The sequence below is a fragment of the Elgaria multicarinata genome, chromosome 3, assembly GCF_023053635.1.
Source record: "Elgaria multicarinata webbii isolate HBS135686 ecotype San Diego chromosome 3, rElgMul1.1.pri, whole genome shotgun sequence".
In the NCBI taxonomy this organism is placed as follows: domain Eukaryota; kingdom Metazoa; phylum Chordata; class Lepidosauria; order Squamata; family Anguidae; genus Elgaria; species Elgaria multicarinata.
In genome coordinates, this window is record NC_086173.1 from 160,958,462 (window position 1) to 160,979,184 (window position 20,723).

The 20,723-nt window shown below is 44.3% G+C and overlaps 1 protein-coding gene across 1 annotated transcript; it reads right to left on the reverse strand.

Moving 5' to 3' along the window:
• Positions 1-4,536: 4,536 nt before the first annotated feature.
• On the reverse strand, positions 4,537-20,648 carry LOC134395680 (zinc finger protein 660-like). Its single transcript, XM_063121841.1, has 4 exons — positions 20,533-20,648; positions 17,931-18,087; positions 6,583-6,772; positions 4,537-5,798 (listed from the first exon to the last, which is right to left on the reverse strand). The coding sequence occupies exons 1-4, from the start codon at positions 20,646-20,648 to the stop codon at positions 4,537-4,539; spliced, it is 1,725 nt and encodes a 574-aa protein (XP_062977911.1).
• Between the last annotated feature and the right edge of the window lie 75 nt (positions 20,649-20,723).

The window sequence follows — 20,723 nt, forward strand, 5'->3', positions numbered from 1 at the left end:
GTTTGATTTTAGCAGTGTGGCCTAAAGAGGGATCATGGTTTCCCAATTGTTCTCAAAACGTACTACAATGGTCAGTTTTCTGTTACTTCTGATATGCTCTACTTGAAATTGTCACAGACTGTCCTGTGGGATTTCATGTCCGTTTAGCCTTATTTGTTCATTGCTATGACCATGAAAAAATGCCCAGTGCTGATAACAATTCATGTATCTGTTGCAGCATGTTCATATAGCAGGTCAGGATCCTCTAATCCCTTTCTCCACTCCCCTCCCATACAGAATCTAGAAGCAAGTTTAAATCTTTAGGTTGGCACACCCTTGTTCTTTGCACTCTGAAAGATGTAACATGCCAATTCATTTGGAAGCCACAGCAGAAACCCTGGATTTATGTTCCTTTGTCTCTGGATCTTTCCAAGCAGCCATTACCACAAAGCATGACCTTACTCAGGGCTGGCATCAAGCAGAGACATGGTCCAGCATGAGCCAAGGGCCCACCAAAACCAAGGGCCCACTGGCAAGAGGTCTTCTAGATGTGCTCCTCCCTTTCACCTTGGCAACCTTCTTTTTCACTGACCTCTTCAGAAAGAGGAACAGGACACGCCCTGCCTGCCAACCAAGCAAGTGGTTGTAATGAAGAGAAAGAGGAGGATGAGGAAAAGCTGCTGATGACTCCGGCAATAAGAACGTAGACTCACAAATGGAGGTGGTTCTTCCGTAAAGCTTCTCAAAAACCTGGAGGCATCACTGGCTGTGGAACATCAACAAAACAGCCTCCAACCCACAGAAATGGGAATGCAGAGAGCAGCAACCTTCTTGTACTGCTTCCTTGGCCTGCAGGAGGGGATTTATTTCTTCCCTTCTGCTTCTCACTGAAAGCAGAGCACCTGGCTCAGTTAAATGGGGCCAGCTGTGGGACATTGGTGTAGGAATTGCAAGGCTGTTGGGAACTGTAGTTCAGTGCAAGAAACCCCCCAGAGTGGGGGATATCTTGTGACCTATAATAACTGAGGTGTTTATTTCCATTGCTTTGATTTCTATTCCGTTTCTTGCTAACATTTCATTGATTTTTCTCTTATCCTTTAAGAAGATTGAGAACATCAATGTGGATTAGACCGAGGTCCATGTAGCACAAGGGCTTTCTCCATGAACATGGAGGCTCTATTTGCCATCATTGTGGTGTAATGGCTAAAATAGTAGGTGAAAGTGAGAAGATTCAGATGCAAGTACTTAGTTGGCCGTGAAGCTCACTGGGTGACTTTGGCCAAGTCTCTGACTCACAGCCTAACCCACCTCACAGGGTTGTTATGAGGACAAACTGAAGGAGGGCGATCATATATTTTTATAGAATCATAGAATAGCAGAGTTGGAAGGGGCCGACAAGGCCATCAAGTCTAACGGCCTGCTCAATGCAGGAATCCACCCTAAAGCATCCCTGACAGATGGTTGTCCAGCTGCCTCTTGAATGCCTCTAGTGTGGGAGAGGCCACAACCTCCCTAGGTTTCTTTGAGGTCCTTGAAAAAAGATAGGCTTACCATCCTATCCAGGGAAGTCCGGACACCATCAGAAAAATTAGGCCAACTGGAGTTGGAGGGCCTTTTACCAGGATAATGGGGGTCCCGGGCACGCGGTTGCACCGGTAGTCCTCTTCCCCAGCAGGCCGGCCATCTTTCCCAGCCCAGGACGTCCCGTGAGACTTCTGGCCCAGCTGAGATCTTGCATGATAGAGTGCAGCAATATGCCCCTGGCTGCTGGCTGATCTGCGTAGAAGCAGTGGCAGCTAGCTTGCGTGGGTAAGGTGGCGCAGATGGAGGTGGATTGGAGCAGCATGGTGGGACAAGCTTTGTGCAGCAGCAGCCACCGTAACCAGATGGATGGCGGTGGCAACAAGACCAGGCCAGCCAGTGGGAAGGTACATGGCTGGCAGCGCGGCCGTCCTCTGCCTCCCCATCCTATCCTCAGCCATGTGCGCACGTGGGTTGGCTCATTCCCGGGGCTGCAGTGGAATCGGAGTGACGCCCCTGCCGCCTTTCCTGAGAGAGGGAAAGAAATGAAGAGGGATCAGAGAGAAAGAAAGAAAGGGGAGGGGGAGAAGGAGGGACCAGAGAGAGAAGAAAGGAAAAAGAAAGAGCAGCCAGAGGGAGAGTGGTGGATTAGAGAGAGAGAGAGAGAGAAAGGATGGAAAGAGCAGCCAAGGAAGGAAGGAAAAACAGGGAAAGATAAGTCATATAAAGAAAGGGTACACACAGAGAAGAGGAACCAGAGGGAGAAAGAAAAAGAAGAGGGAGCTAGAGAGATGGAAGGAAAGAAGGGAAAGAAAGAAAGAAAGAAAGAAAGAAAGAGAGCTGCTTTGTAGTTGGGGTAGTTTTTCAACCCTGTGTGGGGAAAAGGAGGGAAGTAGCCTGCCCCGCCCCCAGCTCCTATGCTGGTGAAGGGGGGAGTATTTGTTACATAGCCCCACGGAGATGCGTGTGTGCCTTTGTGATGTTCAGTCTCACCATGATTACCAAAACCAAGCAAAATAATTATAGTAATGGTGGTGATTGTTAGTATTTCTCTAAGGAGGTCAAGGATGCACAAATGCCCCCCCACATTTTTTCTCCTTACAACAACTCTGTGAGGTAGGCTGGGAGATGGTGACTAGCCCAAGGCCACCCTTGGAGCTTAATGCCAACATAATGATGATCATGGGTGTGATAATGGATGTTGATGCTGATGACGGTGATAATGATAACGGATGCTTATGCTGATATAACGATGCTGATAATGGATCATGGTGATAATGAGGATGATGGTGTAGAAGTAGACATGTGATCAAGGCCACGCCCCCTTGGGGGCCATACATGTCAAGTTTGACCCATCATGGGGGTAGGAAAGTTGGGGTGGCCACGCCTCCTTACAGGCAGCCATATTGTCCTCCTCTTTGATTTCCAAAATGTGGTCAGCCTAAAAAAGATTTAACTTGGAACAAACTTGGATAGAATCAGGGCTCAGTATAGGCAGTTTGGCTGTATGCATTTAACCTGGTTATTATATTTACCTAACACCATTTATACTTTTGAAGTATGAGTATTTGTGTAGACTCTGTTCAGATGTAAAAGCCGTTCCCTACTAAAAAATACTTGTCAAATTTTTCATTTTTTTTGTTCAATCCTTTGTAGTTCTTTTCTTGTTTAGACACCTACATCTAAGAGCAAACCCACCACCCCAACCATCTAACAGTGATAGCAGGAGTCCAGTGTTTTCCACCCTAAAACAAAAATATGGTTTCATAGAGGCACCCAGAAAAATGAAGATTGCCGGACAAATGCAGCCCCTCTCCATCCTGCCCCAGTTGGAAGTCTGGAGGAACTGCAGGCAGGAGAACTTGGATGCGGTCAGAAGAGTGGAAAGTGAACGCTTCAAGGGACCCTCTTTCTTGGGTCTTCCAATGTCTTCCAACAACTGGAAAGAGCCAAAAGGAGTGAGGGAATATTATTTTTCCTATTTCCCCTTCCATGAGCAGAAAAGGCATTGCCAGTCTATGCCATCACTCATTCCAAGTTGGAAAGGTGCAAAATGACACTTGGCTTCAATGTGTTGAAGATGCACTTCAACCGTTCTTACCCAAAATGAAATCCCACCATGTTCCCTCTGTTTAAGGGGCTTGGAACTCTGCACAAAATGGCAGCCTGATCATCCAACCCGGGACCATTCTTGTTTATGGAGTCAAAATGGAATCAAGACTATGAAACAGAGAAAATACATACAGAACTTTATAAGTATTCAAACACAATAAAAGTTACATGAGCCATCTAAAAAGCAGCCGCAGCGACTGTACCAGTTTTCCATTTCAGTAGCCTCTAAAACATTTACCATCTCAATATCTTTTGTCTGTGGATTCAGGATTCCCCACATTAACCATTTGAACCTTGATAAGTTGGCCAAATAGTCAGAAAAGCCCTCAATCCAACCTGAGCGTTCCTTGGTTGGGCTCCTGCCTTGGAAACGCCCTCTTGCCCAAAAAGAAAAGAGAAGTTACTTGTCATTTCTCTGGCAGAGGGGGAAAGTTCTATTTCTCCAGTTTCTCCCAAAGGAAATATTCATAAAAATATACAAGTAAGTTCTTAAAACCATCTGCATAAAACATAAAATGAATAACATCAGAGAACCACGTAGAGAACATTGCTCCACTACGTAATTAAAACCATTCCACTAAAACATCTAATAGAGCCACAGAATGTGAGGCATAGAATTCCACATATTGCATCCACTAAAATGAGAAATAACATAAGCGCAGACATCGAATCATACTGAAGGTAGGTGAATTCATCTGTGTCCGGGAGCCCATCTGGCAAAGCAGGTGCTTGACACAGGATTCCAGGGGGCGATGGGGCTCCTGTTTCTACTGTCTGCAATCTCATGTCCACGAAGGCTCAATCCATCATCAAAACATGCCCTACAATGAGGAGTTTCTACAACCAACCCAGTTTCTGGACATCATTCTAAAGTATTGCAAGGTCTGCTTGGCATGTGAACATTTCCTCACACACTGAACATTTCTAGGGAGTCTCCTGTGCATGAGTTCTTTGATGTCTCGCAAGCTGATAACTGTAACGGAATGTTTCACTGCACTTAGAACATTTATAAGGTTTCTCCCCTGTGTGAATTCTTTCGTGCTTAATAAGGTTTGGCCTCTGAGAAAAGCTCTTTCCACATTCTTTACATGTATAGGGTTTCTCACCTGTGTGAATTCTTTTGTGCTTATTAAGGGTTGGCCACTGAGTAAAGCTCTTTCCACATTCTTTACATGTATAGGGTTTCTCCCCTGTGTGGATTCTTTTATGTTTGGAAAGGCCTGAGCTTGTTTTGAAGAATTTTGCACATATTGAGCATTGAAAGGGTTTCTCTCCTGTGTGAATTCTTTCATGCGTAATAAGGGATGAACTATGCGAAAAGCTATTTCCACATTCTTTACATGTATAGGGTTTCTCACCTGTGTGAATTCTTTTGTGCGTAATAAGGGTTGCCTTCTGAGAAAAGCTCTTTCCACATTCTTTACATGTATAGGGTTTCTCTCCTGTGTGAATTCTTTCATGTGTAATAAGGGTTGCCCTCCGAGCAAAGCTCTTTCCACATTCTTTACATGTATAGGGTTTCTCTCCTGTGTGAATTCGTTGGTGTGTAATAAGATGTGAGTTATCAATGCAGCCCTTTCCACATTCTGCACATTTATAGGGTTTCTCCCCTGTATGAACTCTTTCATGTCTGTTAAGTTTTGAGCTATCCCCATAGCTTTTCTCACACCAGGAGCATTTAAAGGATTTCCCCCTTGTATGACACCTTTGATACGCTACGAGATTTTGTTTTTGGATGCTCTTTCCACGTTCTGTACACATATACAGTTCCTCTGCAGAGTGAATTTGTTGATGGTGTGTTGTAAGTTGTGAGCTCTGTGTGAAGCTCATTGTACACTCCAAACCAGTATGACATTTCCCCTCTGTGTCAAGCACTGGAGCTTTTACAGTTGGTTTGCTCAGACAGTCTCTTTTCACAGACTCTGAGCTTTGACTGGGTTTCTCTGCCATGTGGATTCTCAAATGAGCATCCAGGTGCTTTCTGTGTCCCTTTCCTGTTTGTTCTTCTTGTTCAAGGTGGAACCCGCTCTGAGTTGAAATGGATTTGTCCTTCTCTTTTGTGTATTTTCCCTCCTTCCTTCTGGATCTCTCCGGATTGCTCAAGACCTCTTTCAGCACTCCACCCTTCGTTCCTCCTTGTGATATGCTAGGATGTTCTCTCTTATCCTCACTCTCCTGCACAGCATCTGATGGAAAACATAAGAGAAAACAATGAGAGCGGTGTAGTGCTGTAGTTCCGGTTCTGAATCCCAAGTCTAAAGTGGGCTGGTTCATTTTGTTGTTTATTTGTTCAGTCACTTCCAACTCTTCGTGACTTCATGGACCAGACCATGCAAGAGCTTTCTGTCGGCCGTCACCACTGCTAGCTCCCCCAAGGTCAAGTGCATAGCCATTTGTAAATTTCCTCTTGCTTCTTTTCTTTCCTGATGGGCAATATGTTGCATTTACAGTTGAGATTTGTTTCCACCCTGCCTGACAAAAATTCAACAGTCATTTTGTGATTTTCACTGGAAAGATCGTGCAAGTAGAAAACCTAGCATTTTGAGGAGGTGTTTTTCCTGTCTCCATCTCAAGTTTGCCAGTGCAGCTACCCAACCATGCTCCCTGAGTGTGTTCATCTGCCAGATGGATGAAGCAAAATCTTTGAATCCTCTTTTTGTGCACTATGTCCGTCTCTCATTTCTTATTTGGATCAATAACTACTTGGAGTAGGGGGTTGATTGGGAGGCCCATTGCTTTCCCCACAAAGAATGGGATCATCTAATTCCTTCTCTCAATTACTTCCCTTCCCGGTGACATATGTGGTCCAAGCAATTCTTTCACCCTATATTTCTCTCCACCTTCCACTTTTTCTTCTTCTGGAGAAGTAAACCACAGCAGCACAGATCAACTTGGCAGTTTTAACATTAAGAAAGTTAGAATGCTGTATTATGTATTAAGAAAAAGTCAATAGAATTGAGGTAGCTTTACTTGACCGCTTTTGGGGATCAATCTTCAGAGAATGATGCTGCATCTTCTTGCGGAATAAAATCCACTTCCTCCAATGTGTATGTCTGAAGGTTGTATTAGTCTCAGCATCTTCATCTTTCTGCTTCGTTTCTGGACACCACGGCTCACCGTCAGGAATGGAAGAGCTCTCAGCTACTTCTGCAAGTTCTCCCTGAAACCACAGAGAAGAGCACTTTCATTTTACAATGATTATGACTGATGATATAAGGTCTAATCCTGTCCTTTATTGTGTATTTTATGAAAGCTGATCTACTCTGATGCGTGAACGCCCTATACCTGCTACATCTCCATCTGCCCAAGTCTCTGGAATAGAGGTATCTCCTCGGTGGATTGCAGTGTCAGAGTTTTCCAAGCGCATCCTTAGAACTCCAGAACTTTATTGATTCTCTCAGCACCCACTCACAATGCAAACACAGCCTCAGGAATTCAGAAACTCACACGCTCGGTTCATCCAACCAATCTCCCACAGCCAACCCATCACAATAACAGATGATAGCTTGTGGTTAGTCACCCTGGTCACTACCATTTCACAATTCAGATAACCACTCTTTGTCTTGGTGATAAGACAGGCAGAATTTTGACTGCTACTCCATTAATGAAATTGTTATTACCTGAGGGATATGGGGTTCTTCTCTTGTATCTTCTGAGCCCTCCTCTGACCTTGGGCCTGTGGACTTTTGTTGGTGCTCCATGGGTCATTTCATAAGAAACAGCCCTATGTTATATTTCGTAGAAGATCAGTCACTTAGATCGCTGTGCTCACCTACTGCCTACGGAAAAAGGGATGAAAATTGGAACATGCAGGAATAAAAATGTTCCCTACCTGGAAGCAAAAACACACATACAAAACCCCCAAAACATTTGCACCTGTAAATTGCGATCCTTATTATCAGTGTGATCATATCATTATTCCATTCATTTTTGTCCTGTTTTTCTCTTTCAAGGATCTCAGAGCAGCTTTACAGTCCTGGTCCGCTCCAATTTATTTTTTTCCACCATCACTGTTGTTTCGTTAACACCTATTTTCATATTCTATCAAATGCCAGCAATGCCCTGCTATAAATGTAGACATAGACACAAAGATTGCATCAGAATTGGCAACATTTAGAAACCAGTGGGAGATGTGGGTTCTAGTCCCTGCTCAGCCAAGGAAGCTCACTGGGTGACTTTGGGCCTGTAGGAGACTCTCAGTCCAAAGTACTTGGCAAGGTTGTTGTTGTGGGGATAAAATGGAGGGGAGGAGGATTATGTATGCCGCCTTGGTTTTTTTGGAGGAAAAAAGGCAGGATACCAATTCAATAAAACAAAATATTTCTACATGAGACAGGATATAAACTTAATAAATACTTACATCAAAGAACATTAAACAAAAGCCCTAGCATGAAATGACTAATCAGTAAGTTTGATTTTAGCAGTGTGGCCTAAAGAGAGATAATGGTTTCCCGATTGTTTTCAAAATGTACTACAATGGTCAGTTTTCTCTTAATTCTGATATGCTCTACTTGAAATTGTCACAGACTGTCCTGTGGGATTTCATGTCCATTTAGCCTTATTTGTTCATTGCTATGACCATGAAAAATGCCCAGTGCTGATAACAATTCATGTATCTGTTGCAGCGCATTCATATAGCAGGTCAGGATACTCTAATCCCTCTCTCCACTCCCCTCCCATACAGAATCTAGAAGCAAGTTTAAATCTTTAGGTTGGCACATCCTTGTTCTTTGCACTCTGAAAGGTTTAACACGCCAATTCATTGGGAAGCCCCAGCAGAGACCCTGGATACATGTTCCTTTCTCTCTGGATTTCTCTAAGGAGCCATTTCCACAAAGCATGACCTTAGTCAGGGCTGGCATCAAGCAGAGACATGGTCCAGCACAAGCCAAGGGCCCACCAAAACCAAGGGCCCACTGGCAAGGGTCCCCCTAGACGTGCTCCTCCTCTTCACCTTGGCAACCTTCTTGTTCACTGACCTCTTCAGAAGGAGGAGCAGGAGACGCCCTGCCTGCCAACCAAGGAAGTGGTTGTAATGAAGAGAAAGAGGAGAATGAGGAAGAGCTGCTGGTGACACCGGCAATAAGAACGTAGACTCACAGAGGGAGCTGGTTCTTCTGTAAAGCTCCTCAAAAACCTGGAGGCATCACTTCTTGTACTGCTTCCTTGGCCTGCAGGAGGGCGTTTATTTCTTCCCTTCTGCTTCTCACTGCAAGCAGAGCACCTGGCTCAGTTAAATGGGGCCAGCTGTGGGACATTGGTATGGGATTTGCAAGGGCTGTTGGGAACTGTAGTTCAGTGCAAGAAACCCCCCAGAGTTGTGGACATCTTGTGATCTAAAACAACTGAGGATTTTATTTCCATTGCTTTGATTTCTATTTAGTTTCTTCCTCACGTTTCATTGATTTTTCTCTTATCCTTTAAGTAGGGTGACCATATTTTGGAAACCAAAAAGGAGGACAACGTGGCCGCCCCATGGGGGTGTGCCCACCAACATGTCCAGCCCCCAAGGGGGCGTGCCCACCAACATGTCCAGCCCCCAAGGGGGTGTGCTCACCAACATGCCCAGCCCCCAAAGGGACGTGCCCACCCAAACATGGCCTTGGTCACAGGTCTAATTTCACAGCACACAATTAAGACAGACCTGTTCTACATTACATCTTAATGTTAAAATCATAGAATAGCAGAGTTGGAAGGGGCCTACAAGGCCATCAAATCCAACCCCCTGCTCAATGCAGGAATCCACCCTAAAGCATCCCTGACAGATGGTTGTGCAGCTGCCTCTTGAAGGCCTCTAGTGTGAGAGAGCCCACAACCTCACCAGGCAACTGATTCCATTGTCGTACTGCTCTAACAGTCAGAAAGTTTTCCTGATGTCCAGATGGAATCTAGCTTCCTTTAACTTGAGCCCGTTATTCTGTGTCCTGCACTCTGGGAGGATTGAGAAGAGATCCTGGCTCTCCACTGTGTGACAACCTTTTAAGTATTTGAAGGGTGCTATCATGTCTCCCCTCAATCTTCTCTTCTCCAGGTTAAACATGCCCAGTTCTTTCAGTCTCTCTTCATAGGGCTTTGTTTCCAGACCCCTGATCATCCTAGTTGCCCTCCTCTGAACACGCTCCAGCTTGTCTGCATCCTTCTTGAATTGTGGAGCCCAGAACTGGACACAATACTTTAGATGAGGCCTAACAAGGGCTGAATGGAGAGGAACCAGTACCTCACATGATTTGGAAGCTATACTTCTATTAATGCAGCCCAAAATAATATTTGCCTTTCTTGCAGCCATATCGCACTGTTGGCTCATATTCAGCTTGCGATCTACAACAATTTCAAGATCCTTCTCGTTTGTAGTATTGCTGAGCCACGTATCCCCCATTTTGTAACTGTGCCTGGAATAAATCACTGGAATAAAGTATAAGTGAGACATTCAATGTATCTGAAATTAAGTTCACTCATTCCTACTTCTGTAGCTTTTGCTGTACGTTGAAGCTTTTGCTATACTGTGTGCTCAGCTACACCAAGAAGGGTATTCCACTATGAAAGCGGTATATAAAAGTCAGGAGCCACACTATTACTTTATAGAGGTATTCAACTGCACTGCATGAGCTACACTACTGCTTTATAGTGGTACTGAAGAGCACTTACAACTGTTGGGGCCCATGACACATCTACACCAAGCAGGATATAACACTATGAAAGTGTTATGAAAGTGGTATATGGTATGTGTCATGGGCCCCAACAGTTGTCAGTACACTTCAATACTGCTATAAAGCAGTAGTGTGGCGCCTGGATTTTCTATAACGCTTTCAGAGTGGAATATCCTGCTTGGTGTAGATGAGCCCTATGTGTGATACAGTCTCCCCTTCCCTCAAATATCTTTTCTGACTGCAAATCCTTCACTGGATGACCATAGTCTAACCTTTCCTAACATTTAACACTGTTTCCCCATCACCTTACTGCATACTGCTACCACTGAACAAATGAAGCAGTTGACAAGTATACAACAACCAAACATTCTTGATAGGCTGGAGTGCTGGGCTGAAAACAACAGAATGAAATTTAATAGGGATAAATGCCAAGTTCTACATTTAGGGAATAGAAACCAAATGCACAGTTACAAGATGGGGGACACTTGGCTCAGCAATACTACAAACGAGAAAGATCTTGGAATTGTTGTAGATCACAAGCTGAATATGAGCCAACAGTGCGATAGGGCTGCAAGAAAGGCAAATGCTATTTTGGGCTGCATTAATAGAAGTATAGCTTCCAAATCACGTGAGGTACTGGTTCCTCTCCATTCAGCCCTGGTTAGGCCTCATCTAAAGTATTGTGTCCAGTTCTGGGCTCCACAATTCAAGAAGGATGCAGACAAGCTGGAGCGTGTTCAGAAGAGGGCAACCAGGATGATCAGAGGTCTAGAAACAAAGCCCTATGAAGAGAGACTGAAAGAACTGGGCATGTTTAGCCTGGAGAAGAGAAGATGGAGGGGAGACATGATAGCACTCTTCAAATACTTAAAAGGTTGTCACACAGAGGAGGGCCAGGATCTCTTCTCGATCCTCCCAGAGTGCAGGACACGGAATAACGGGCTCAAGTTAAAGGAAGCCACATTCCGGCTGGACAGCAGGAAAAACTTCCTGACAGTTAGACCAGTGTGACGGTGGAATCCGCTACCTAGGGAGGTTGTGGGCTCTCCCACACTAGAGGCTTTCAAGAGGCAGCTGGACAACCATCTGTCAGGGATGCTTTAGGGTGGATTCCTGCATTGAGCAGGGGGTTGGACTCGATGGCCTTGTAGGCCCCTTCCAACTCTGCTATTCTATGATTCTATGATTCAGAAAGAGCATAAACTACAATTAGCCTTGTTACAAGGTAGCTTCTGTGAGCAGTACTGACTCCATTTTGAAGTGACCTAAAACCTGACCTATAGACTGCAAGCAGTAACCATTTCCTGATAGATGTCTTCAAATGCCTTCCCCAGAGACAAAGCTGGGGGGAAACCAAGCAGAATATGAATGCTGGATGGCAAGAGTTTTACCTGGTCATACACATGCTAATGTAGCCCTGTTGCTGAACTCCAAGCTGCATCAAGTACAGCCATCATCCCAAATCATCCTCTTTTGTTCCCATAGCAAGTAGATCTTTAAACAAGATAATACCAAGACCCCCTAAAGGGGGAGGGGAAGAGAGGCTAGTTTCTTCTTTTTGAGTTTACTACAGATTTCAGCTTGGGAGAGCGAGCTGCCATGCTTTCCCTCGCTAATTCCTTTCCTCTTCACCTAAGTCCAAGAGTTGCAATGCTCCACAGTTCTGCTCTACAAAAAAGGGCTGCAGCCCAAGGAGAGGTATATTATTATTATTATTAGATTCCCTCTACTCTTTCCCCTGCTGTCTCTGTGTGTATGCTCTTAAGTCTCAAAAGGTCTATTTTTCAATCTTGAAACTGCTTCTAAGCCTTTCCCCAAAACTAGCTTGTGCTATTTGTTTCAACCTCAATAAATGTGCCATTGTGGCGTTATCCCCTTCAGTGCTGTAAGTTTCTTGAGTTAGAATCGCCTTACTTCGCCACAGACGCTCTATTGCCAATGTCAAAAGATTCCTTAGAAGTGGGTGTAAGTCTCATTAGAACATGTGCAAGTTTGTACACGGGTCTAATGAGAGCACATCACGTAACAGAATTTACGTGGAGAATGTGGGCAGACACGTGTCTGTTCATACACATGTTAGCATAGAGGTTCACTGTATGAATGCTTTGTTTCCTGTTTCCTGTGCTGGGTAACACCAATGTGTTTGAAGTAATATTGCATGCAAAATGTTTTGCTTAGCCTAAATGTTTGCTAGAACTGTGATTTTAGAAACTGCTTTTTAGAACTGCAAAAATTAGAATTGCTAGAATTGTTTTGCAAGGCCTTGGTGTCTTGAAGGGGCTCTCTTTGTGCCTTACAAGGGACTACCCAACGCGTGTAATTTTTGTCTACTCTCTGGTGGCTGCACTTTGAGACTATTTGGAATCATAGAATAGCAGAGTTGGAAGGGGCCTACAAGGCCATCTAGTCCAACCCCCTGCTCAATGCAGGAATCCACCCTAAAGCATCCCTGACAGATGGTTGTCCAGCTGCCTCTTGAATGCCTCTCTTAATAGTAAAAGGCCATCTAGTCCAACCCCCTGCTCAATGCAGGAATCCACCCTAAAGCATCCCTGACAGATGGTTGTCCAGCTGCCTCTTGAATGCCTCTCTTAATAGATTAGAGAGAAAACTAGGTTCATTTTTAAATTTAATTCAGGTTTGAGGTAGACTCTTCTTGCCGTTGGAGGCTCTATTTTTGAAGTTTTTCTGGTATGAACAGGTTGCTTATCAGGAAGCAACAGCTGGTTTGCAAACACAATGTTTTCTTTATTGCCAACACAACTTGGCATGGCAGAAACATTAAATTGGGTTTTCTCTTGAACTTGAGATTGAATTGGGGGAGCTTTTAAAACTGGTTGTTCTATGGGCTTACTTGGCTCTTTAAGTGAAGCTTCAGTTTCTCTAGCAGTGCACTAGACACAGCAAGAGATTGCTTAGGAGAGTTTTTGGGGGCAGTTACAGTATTGCTTCTTTCTGTAGCTAAGGTTTTAGGGAGAGTCTGCATTTATTTTATTTATTTATTTAGAGTATTTTTATCCCGCCCTTCAGCCAAAAGGCTCTCAGAGCGGCTTACAATGTATCAATAAAGAAGACAGTCCCTACCCTCAGGCTTACATTCTAAAAAAAGACATGACACACAAGGAAAAGTGTATGGGGAGGGAAGAGGGAGAAAATAAAAATAAATTAAGGAGACTGCTTAGGCTGGTGGGAAGGCCCTGCTCCGTCCTCTCATCTCCCAATGGAGGGGCAAACCAACAGCTCCTTCTTCCCCACATGGTGAAGATGTTAGCCCTGTGGGGGGGGGTTTTCCAACTGAAGCAGGCTGTGATGGTGCCTGCCTGTTCCAGTCTCCCTCGCATCTTCTTCCCCACAGGGTGAAGATGGCAGTTAGCCCTGTGGGGGGGGGGGTTACCCTGTTTTAAAAGCTCCCCCAATTCAATCTCAAGTTCAAGAGAAAACCCAATTTAATGTTTCTGCCATGCCAAGTTGTAAAGAAACTCCTATGGTATGCTCAGAAATAGAAATTAAAAATATAAAGCATGTTAAAGAATGCTACATAAAACAACATAAATCTGAACTATTATTATTATTATTATTACTATTATTTATATAGCACCATCACTGTACATGGTGCTGTACAGAGTACACAGTAAATAACTAGTAGCAAAGTCTAATAAAGAAAACATTGTGTTTGCAAACCAGCTGTTGCTTCCTGATAAGCAACCTGTTCATACCAGAAAAACTTCAAAAATAGAGCCTCCAACAGCAAGAAGAGTCTACCTCAAACCTGAATTAAATTTAAAAATGAACCTAGTTTTCTCTCTAATCTATTAAATAGTCTCAAAGTGCAGCCACCAGAGAGTAGACAAAAATTACACGCATTGGGTAGACCCTTGTAAGGCACAAGGAGAGCCCCTCCAAGACAGAGCATAGCATTTGCCTAACTAAAGCTGAGAGTGTCCTTTGCTTGCAGTCCAAAGAATGGACTGTAAAGCTCCCTGACTATTAGCCTTTTTCAATTGCAATTACTCAGTCAAGCTTTGCACAAAGAGCACCAGTAACTTTCAGAGTAATTGCTTTAGTTTTCTTTATTCTAGCCAGCCATGCAAGTATGTTTAAAGAATAAGAAATGCTGCCACCCCCAAAGCCCCCTGATTGAAAGTTTCACTCAGCTTTAACTAGCCCTTGGCAGCCTAGCCGGACTTTATACTTTTAGTTTTACCCTACCTTGTGCCTGTTTGCATTCTCTTCCCCTCCTTATTCATAGAATCATAGAATCATAGAATCATAGAATAGCAGAGTTGGAAGGGGCCTACAAGGCCATCGAGTCCAACCCCCTGCTCAATGCAGGAATCCACCCTAAAGCATCCCTGACAGATGGTTGTCCAGCTGCCTCTTGAATGCCTCTAGTGTGGGAGAGCCCACAACCTCCCTAGGTAGCGGATTCCACCGTCGCACTGCTCTAACAGTCAGCAAGTTTTTCCTGATGTCCAGCCGGAATCTGGCTTCCTTTAACTTGAGCCCGTTATTCCGTGTCCTGCACTCTGGGAGGATCGAGAAGAGATCCTGGCCCTCCTCTGTGTGACAACCTTTTAAGTATTTGAAGAGTGCTATCATGTCTCCCCTCCATCTTCTCTTCTCCAGGCTAAACATGCCCAGTTCTTTCAGTCTCTCTTCATAGGGCTTTGTTTCTAGACCTCTGATCATCCTGGTTGCCCTCTTCTGAACACGCTCCAGCTTGTCTGCGTCCTTCTTGAATTGTGGAGCCCAGAACTGGACGCAATACTCTAGATGAGGCCTAACCAGGGCCGAATAGAGAGGAACCAGTACCTCACGTGATTTGGAAGCTATACTTCTATTAATGCAGCCCAAAATAGCATTTGCCTTTCTTGCAGCCCTATCGCACTGTTGGCTCATATTCAGCTTGTGATCTACAACAATTCCAAGATCTTTCTCGTTTGTAGTATTGCTGAGCCAAGTGTCCCCCATCTTGTAACTGTGCATTTGGTTTCTATTCCCTAAATGTAGAACTTGGCATTTATCCCTATTAAATTTCATTCTGTTGTTTTCAGCCCAGCACTCCAGCCTATCAAGATCACTTTGAAGTTTGTTTCTGTCTTTCAGGGTATTAGCTATCCCACCCAATTTTGTGTCATCTGCAAATTTGATCAGCGTTCCCTGCACCTCCTCGTCCAAATCATTGTTTTACTATATTTTATTAGAATATAAGCCTATGCGGCAGGGTCTTGCTATTTACTGTTTTACTCTGTACAGCACCATGTACATTGATGGTGCTTTATAAAATAATAATAATAATAATAATAATAATAATAATAATAATAATAATAATGAACATGTGCAGAGTAAAAATTTAGCCTCTAAATCTTAAGGAGAAAAAAAAAGATGCAGATTCATATACATAGTTATTGTTTTGCTATTGCTCTTTATCCAGCGATCCACGCCTCTTTGTAGTTAATTTCCTATGCAGGTTTTTGCAAACACCATCATAACCCTAAAGAGATGCAAGAAGTCTTCTCAGAAAAGTAATAATGAAAGATGGAACCCAGATGAACTGCAGTACAGAAGACCAGAGTCCAGATGACACCAGTTGCAAGAAAACTTGCTTTTGAAGCAGCTCTAGAAATTTCAGTCCCATCAAGAACTGATATCTCAGCTGAATAAAAATAGAACTTTGAGTGAAATTGTTTTACTCCTGTATAAAGAAAGATGTGCTCTCTTCCAATTGTTGTTTTCCCAAAACATTTATAGTGTTAATATTGTGAAGTTTACCCCATGCTTCCCTCCTTAATAGCAAGTTTCTTTGTCTATCCTAGTACATTCAACTCTTCTTCCATTCCCTCCACCAGCTAATCACCATACATACGCAGTCACACATAATCAATAAGCAAGAATGAAAGAATCATAAAATGTGTTCTCCCACCTCAGAAAGAATATGTTTAAGTGCCACAGTTTTTATACTCAGTAGTATTGTGTATTGCCAGATTATCACTTTTGTGTTTTCAGCATGAACATGTTTTTGCAATACTGTATCCTGTTTTAAGGAAAAATTCTAATTGGCTATAAAGTCTAATTAGAAAGAGTAGTGACTATGATTCTAGGCCAGTGAAATAAGTCTCCAGTTCCAACCTGTATAATTGTTGTGAAGATGCCAGCAATAAGATTGGTTTGTCATAAATGGGGGGAGTGGTTACAAGGCAGCTCCTGTGAGCAGGACGGACTTTTTTGTACACGGGTCTAATGAGAACGCATCACGTAACAGCCTGCAAATGTTAGCCATGGAACAAAATGGATTAAAGCTTGTCTTAGCTTGTTTCAACTTCAACCAGACATAACAGCCAAAAACAACCAAGAAAAACACACCTACATTGAAATTGCAATACCTATTCTGAATCAGTAAAAGACAACATGACTTGGCAAAGCCCATCATGTTCATCTAGAAAAACCACCACAAGCAAGAAAGGAGAGATAGATTGATGATGATGATGATGGTGGTGGTGATGATGATAATAGCAACCCTGTTAATTTTTTAAAAGTTTCTTTAAAAAGGATGAACAATTGTCAGCCACTGTTACAAAATATACGTCATGCCAATTATAGTAAACAAATTGGAAAGGAAGGTCTATGGGTCTAAAATGCATTATTTAATGGGAACTTCACCTCCAAATCATCCCCCCACCTTACAGAAAACTACAGCCACCCCCACTGCAAATATGCACATGCATTCATTCAGTCAAACAACCAGGCATCCCATTCAGACATCAATACACTCACACTGCCAGCACACACGTGCATGCACACACACACTCAGCATCACTCACTCAAAAAACATGCATACATGCATTCACTCAAAGACCCCATGCACTCTCACACAAACACACAAACTTGAGTCTCTTACCTCCTCCTGTTGCTCCTGCTTGCTGCTGCTTCTGCACGGGGGGGGTGGGGGGGGCTGGAGGCTGCGTTGCTGGAAGTTCCTGCACGCAGCCCCCAAACACTCACACTACCCACCCCACGCGGCGGCCATCTTGAATCTCGCCCAAACTCACGCGAGATCTCGGCTGCTGGCTGGGTCTCGCTGAGTTCCCAGCCAGCTGCCGAGATCTCGCGTGATTTTGGGCGAGATTCAAGATGGCCGCCACCACTCACTAGGGGAATTTAGGCCTGGTAAGTTAGATTTTATTAAGGCTCCCCTGGCTTCCATTGGGGCTGGACAAAAGGGGGGGGGATGGTATTTCCAGCCGGACGCAGATCCCCCCCCCCGTTTCCCGGGCGTGTCCGGACGAATCCGGACGTTTAGTCACCGTACTTTAAGAAGATTTAGAACATCAATCTGGATCAGAAAGAGGTCCATGTAGCACAAGGGCTTTCTCCATGAACATGGAGGCTCTATTTGCCATTGTTGCAGTTTAATGGGTAAAATAGTAGGTGAAAGTGAGAAGATTCAGGTGCAAGTACTTAGTTGGCCATGAAGCTCACTGGGTGACTTTGGCTGAGTCTCTGACTCTCAGCCCGACCCACCTCACAGGGTTGTTATGAGGACAAACTGGAGGAGGGAGATCCTATATGCTTCTTTGGGCTCCTTGGAAAAAAATAGGGTGACCATTTTACCCGGGGATGTCTGGACACCTCCGGGGAAATTAGGCCAACTGGAGTTGGGGGGCCCTTTACCAGGATAATGGGGGTGCCTGGGCTGCGGTTGCACCGGTAGACCTTTTCCCCAGCAGGCTGGCCATCTTTCCCAGCCCAGGACGTCTCGCGAGACTTCTGGCCCAGCGGAGATTTCGTGTGATAGAGTGCAGCAATAAGCCCCCAGCTGCTGGGTGAACTGTGTAGAGGCAGTGGCAGCCAGTGTGCATGGGCAAGGTGGCACAGAGGGAGGTGGATTGGAGTACCATGACGGATCAGAGCAGCACAATGTGATGAACTGCGTGCAGCAGGAGGCACCGTAACCGGATGGGCAAGGCGGCAGCAGGACCAGGCCAGGCAGCGGGAAGGTACATGGCTGGCAGCGCGGCTGTCCTCCGCCTCCCCACCCCATCCTCAGCCATGTGGTACATGTGGCTTGGGTCATTCCCAGGGCTGCAGCGGAATCGGACTGACACCTCTGCCGCCTTTCCTGAGAGAGGGGAAAGGAATGAAGAGGGATCAGAGAGAAATAAAGAAAGGGGAGGGGGAGAAGGAGGGACCAGAGAGAGAAGAAAGGAAAAAGAAAAAGCAGCCAGAGGGAGAGCGGTGGAGGAGAGAGAGAGAAAGTAAGGAAAGAGCCGCCAAGGAAGGAGGGATAGACAGGGGAAGATTAGAGACATAAACAAAGGGCACAAACAGAGAAGAGGAACCAGAGGGAGAAAGAAAGAAAGAGAGCTGCTTTGATGTTGGGGTAGTTTTTCTACCCTGTGTGGGGGAAAGGAGGGAAGGAGCCTGCCCCGGCAACAACTGCTATGCTGGTGAAGGGGGGAGTATTTGTTACGTATCCCCACGGAGATGGGTGTGTATCTTTGTGATGTTCAGTCGCACCGTGATCACCAAAGCCAAGCAAAATAATAATGATAATGGTGGTGATTGTTAATATTTTTCTAAGGAGGTCAAGGAATCAGAAATGCCCCCCCCATTTTTTCTCCTTACAACAACCCTGTGAGGTAGGCTGGGAGATGGTGACTAGCCCAAGGCCACACCTTGAGCCTAATGCCAATATAATGATGATAATGGGTATGATAATGGATGTTGATGCTGATATAACGATGCTGATAATGGATCATGGTGATAATGATGATGATGGTGTAGAATTAGACATGTGATCAAGGCCACGCCCCCTTGGGGGCCATACATGTCAAGTTTGACCCACCATGGGGTTAGGCAAGTTGGGGTGGCCACACCTCCTTACAGGCAGCCATATTGTTCTCCTTTTTGGTTTCCAAAATATGGTCAGCCTAAAAAAGATCTAACTTGGAACAAACTTGGATAGAATCATGGCTCAGTATAGGCAGTCTAGCTGTATGCATTTAACCTGGTTATTATATTTACCTCACACCACTTTTACTTTGAAGAATGAGTATTTGTTTAGATTCTGTTCAGATGTAAAATCCGTTCCATACTAAAATAATACTTGTCAAATTTTTCATTTTCTTCCCAATCCTTTATAGTTCTTTTCTTGTTTAGACACCTACATCTAAGAGCAAACCCACCACCCCAACCATCTAACAATGAGTCCAGAGTTTTCCACCCTAAAACTAAAAATTTGGTTTCATCGAGGAAGCCAGAGAAATGAAGATTACAGGACAAATGCAGCCCCTCTCCATCATGCCCCAGTTGGATGTCCGGAGGAACTGCAGGCAGGAGCACTTGGATGCCATTAGAGGAGTGGAAAGTGAACGCTTCAAAGGACCCTCTTTTTGGGTCTTCCAATGTCCTCCAACAAATGGAAAGAGCCAAAAGGAGTGAGGGAATATTATTTTGCCTATTTCCCCTTCTATGCACAGACAGGGCATTGCCAATCTATGACGTCACACATTCCAATTTGGAAAGGTGCAAAATGACCCTTGGCTTCTATGTGTTGAAGATGCACTCCAACCGTTCTTACCCCAGAACGAAATCCCACCATGTTCCCTCTGCTTAAGGGGCTTGGAACTCTGCACAAAATGGCAGCCTGATCATCCAACCCGGGGCCATTCTTGTTTATGGAGGCAAAATGGAATCAAGACTATGAAACAGAGAAAACACACACAGAACTTTATTAGTATTCAAACACAATAAAAGTTACATGAGCCATCTAAAAAGCAGCCGCAGCGACTGTACCAGTTTCCCATTTCAATAGCCTCTAAAATGTTTCCCATCTCAATATCTTCTGTCTGTGGATTCAGGATTCCCCACATTAACCTTTTGAACCTTTATAAGTTGGCCAAATAGTCAGAAGAGCCCTCAATCCAACCTGAGCATTCCTTGGTTGGGATTCTGGCTTGGAAATGCCCTCTTGCCCAAAAAGAAAAGAGAAGTTACTTGTCATTTCTCTGGCAGAGGGGGAAGGTTCTATTTCTCCAGTTTCTCCCAAAGGAAATATTCATAAAAATGTACAGTACAATTACGTTCTTAAAACCATCCACATAAAACATGTAATGAATAACATCAGAGGACCACAAAGAGAACATTGCTCCACTAAGTAATTAAAACCATCCCACTAAAACATCTAATAGAGCCACAGAATGTGAGGCAGAGAATTCCACATATCACATCCACTAAAATGAGAAATAATATAAGGGCAGACATCGAATCATACTGGGGAGAGGTGAATTCATCTGTGTCTGGGAGCCCGTCTGGCAAAGCAGGTGCTTGACACAGGATTCCAGGGGGCAATGGGGCTCCTGTTTCTACTGTCTGCAACCTCATGTCCATGAAGGCTCAATCCATCATCAAAACATGCCCTACAATGAGGAGATTTCTACAGCCAACCCAGTTTATGGACATCAT

What these genes read in the sequence shown, in the direction of transcription:
- LOC134395680 (XM_063121841.1), bottom strand. Translation starts at nt 20,648, where the DNA reads ATGGACATGAGGTTGCAGACAGTAGAAACAGGAGCCCCATTGCCCCCT. An exon ending in GATGAATTCACCTCTCCCCA is followed by an intron (nt 18,088 to 20,532) that starts GTATGATTCGAT and finishes GCCTCTACACAG; the next exon opens with TTCACCCAGCAGCTGGGGGC. An exon ending in CAGGCACCCCCATTATCCTG is followed by an intron (nt 6,773 to 17,930) that starts GTAAAGGGCCCC and finishes CTGTGGTTTCAG; the next exon opens with GGAGAACTTGCAGAAGTAGC.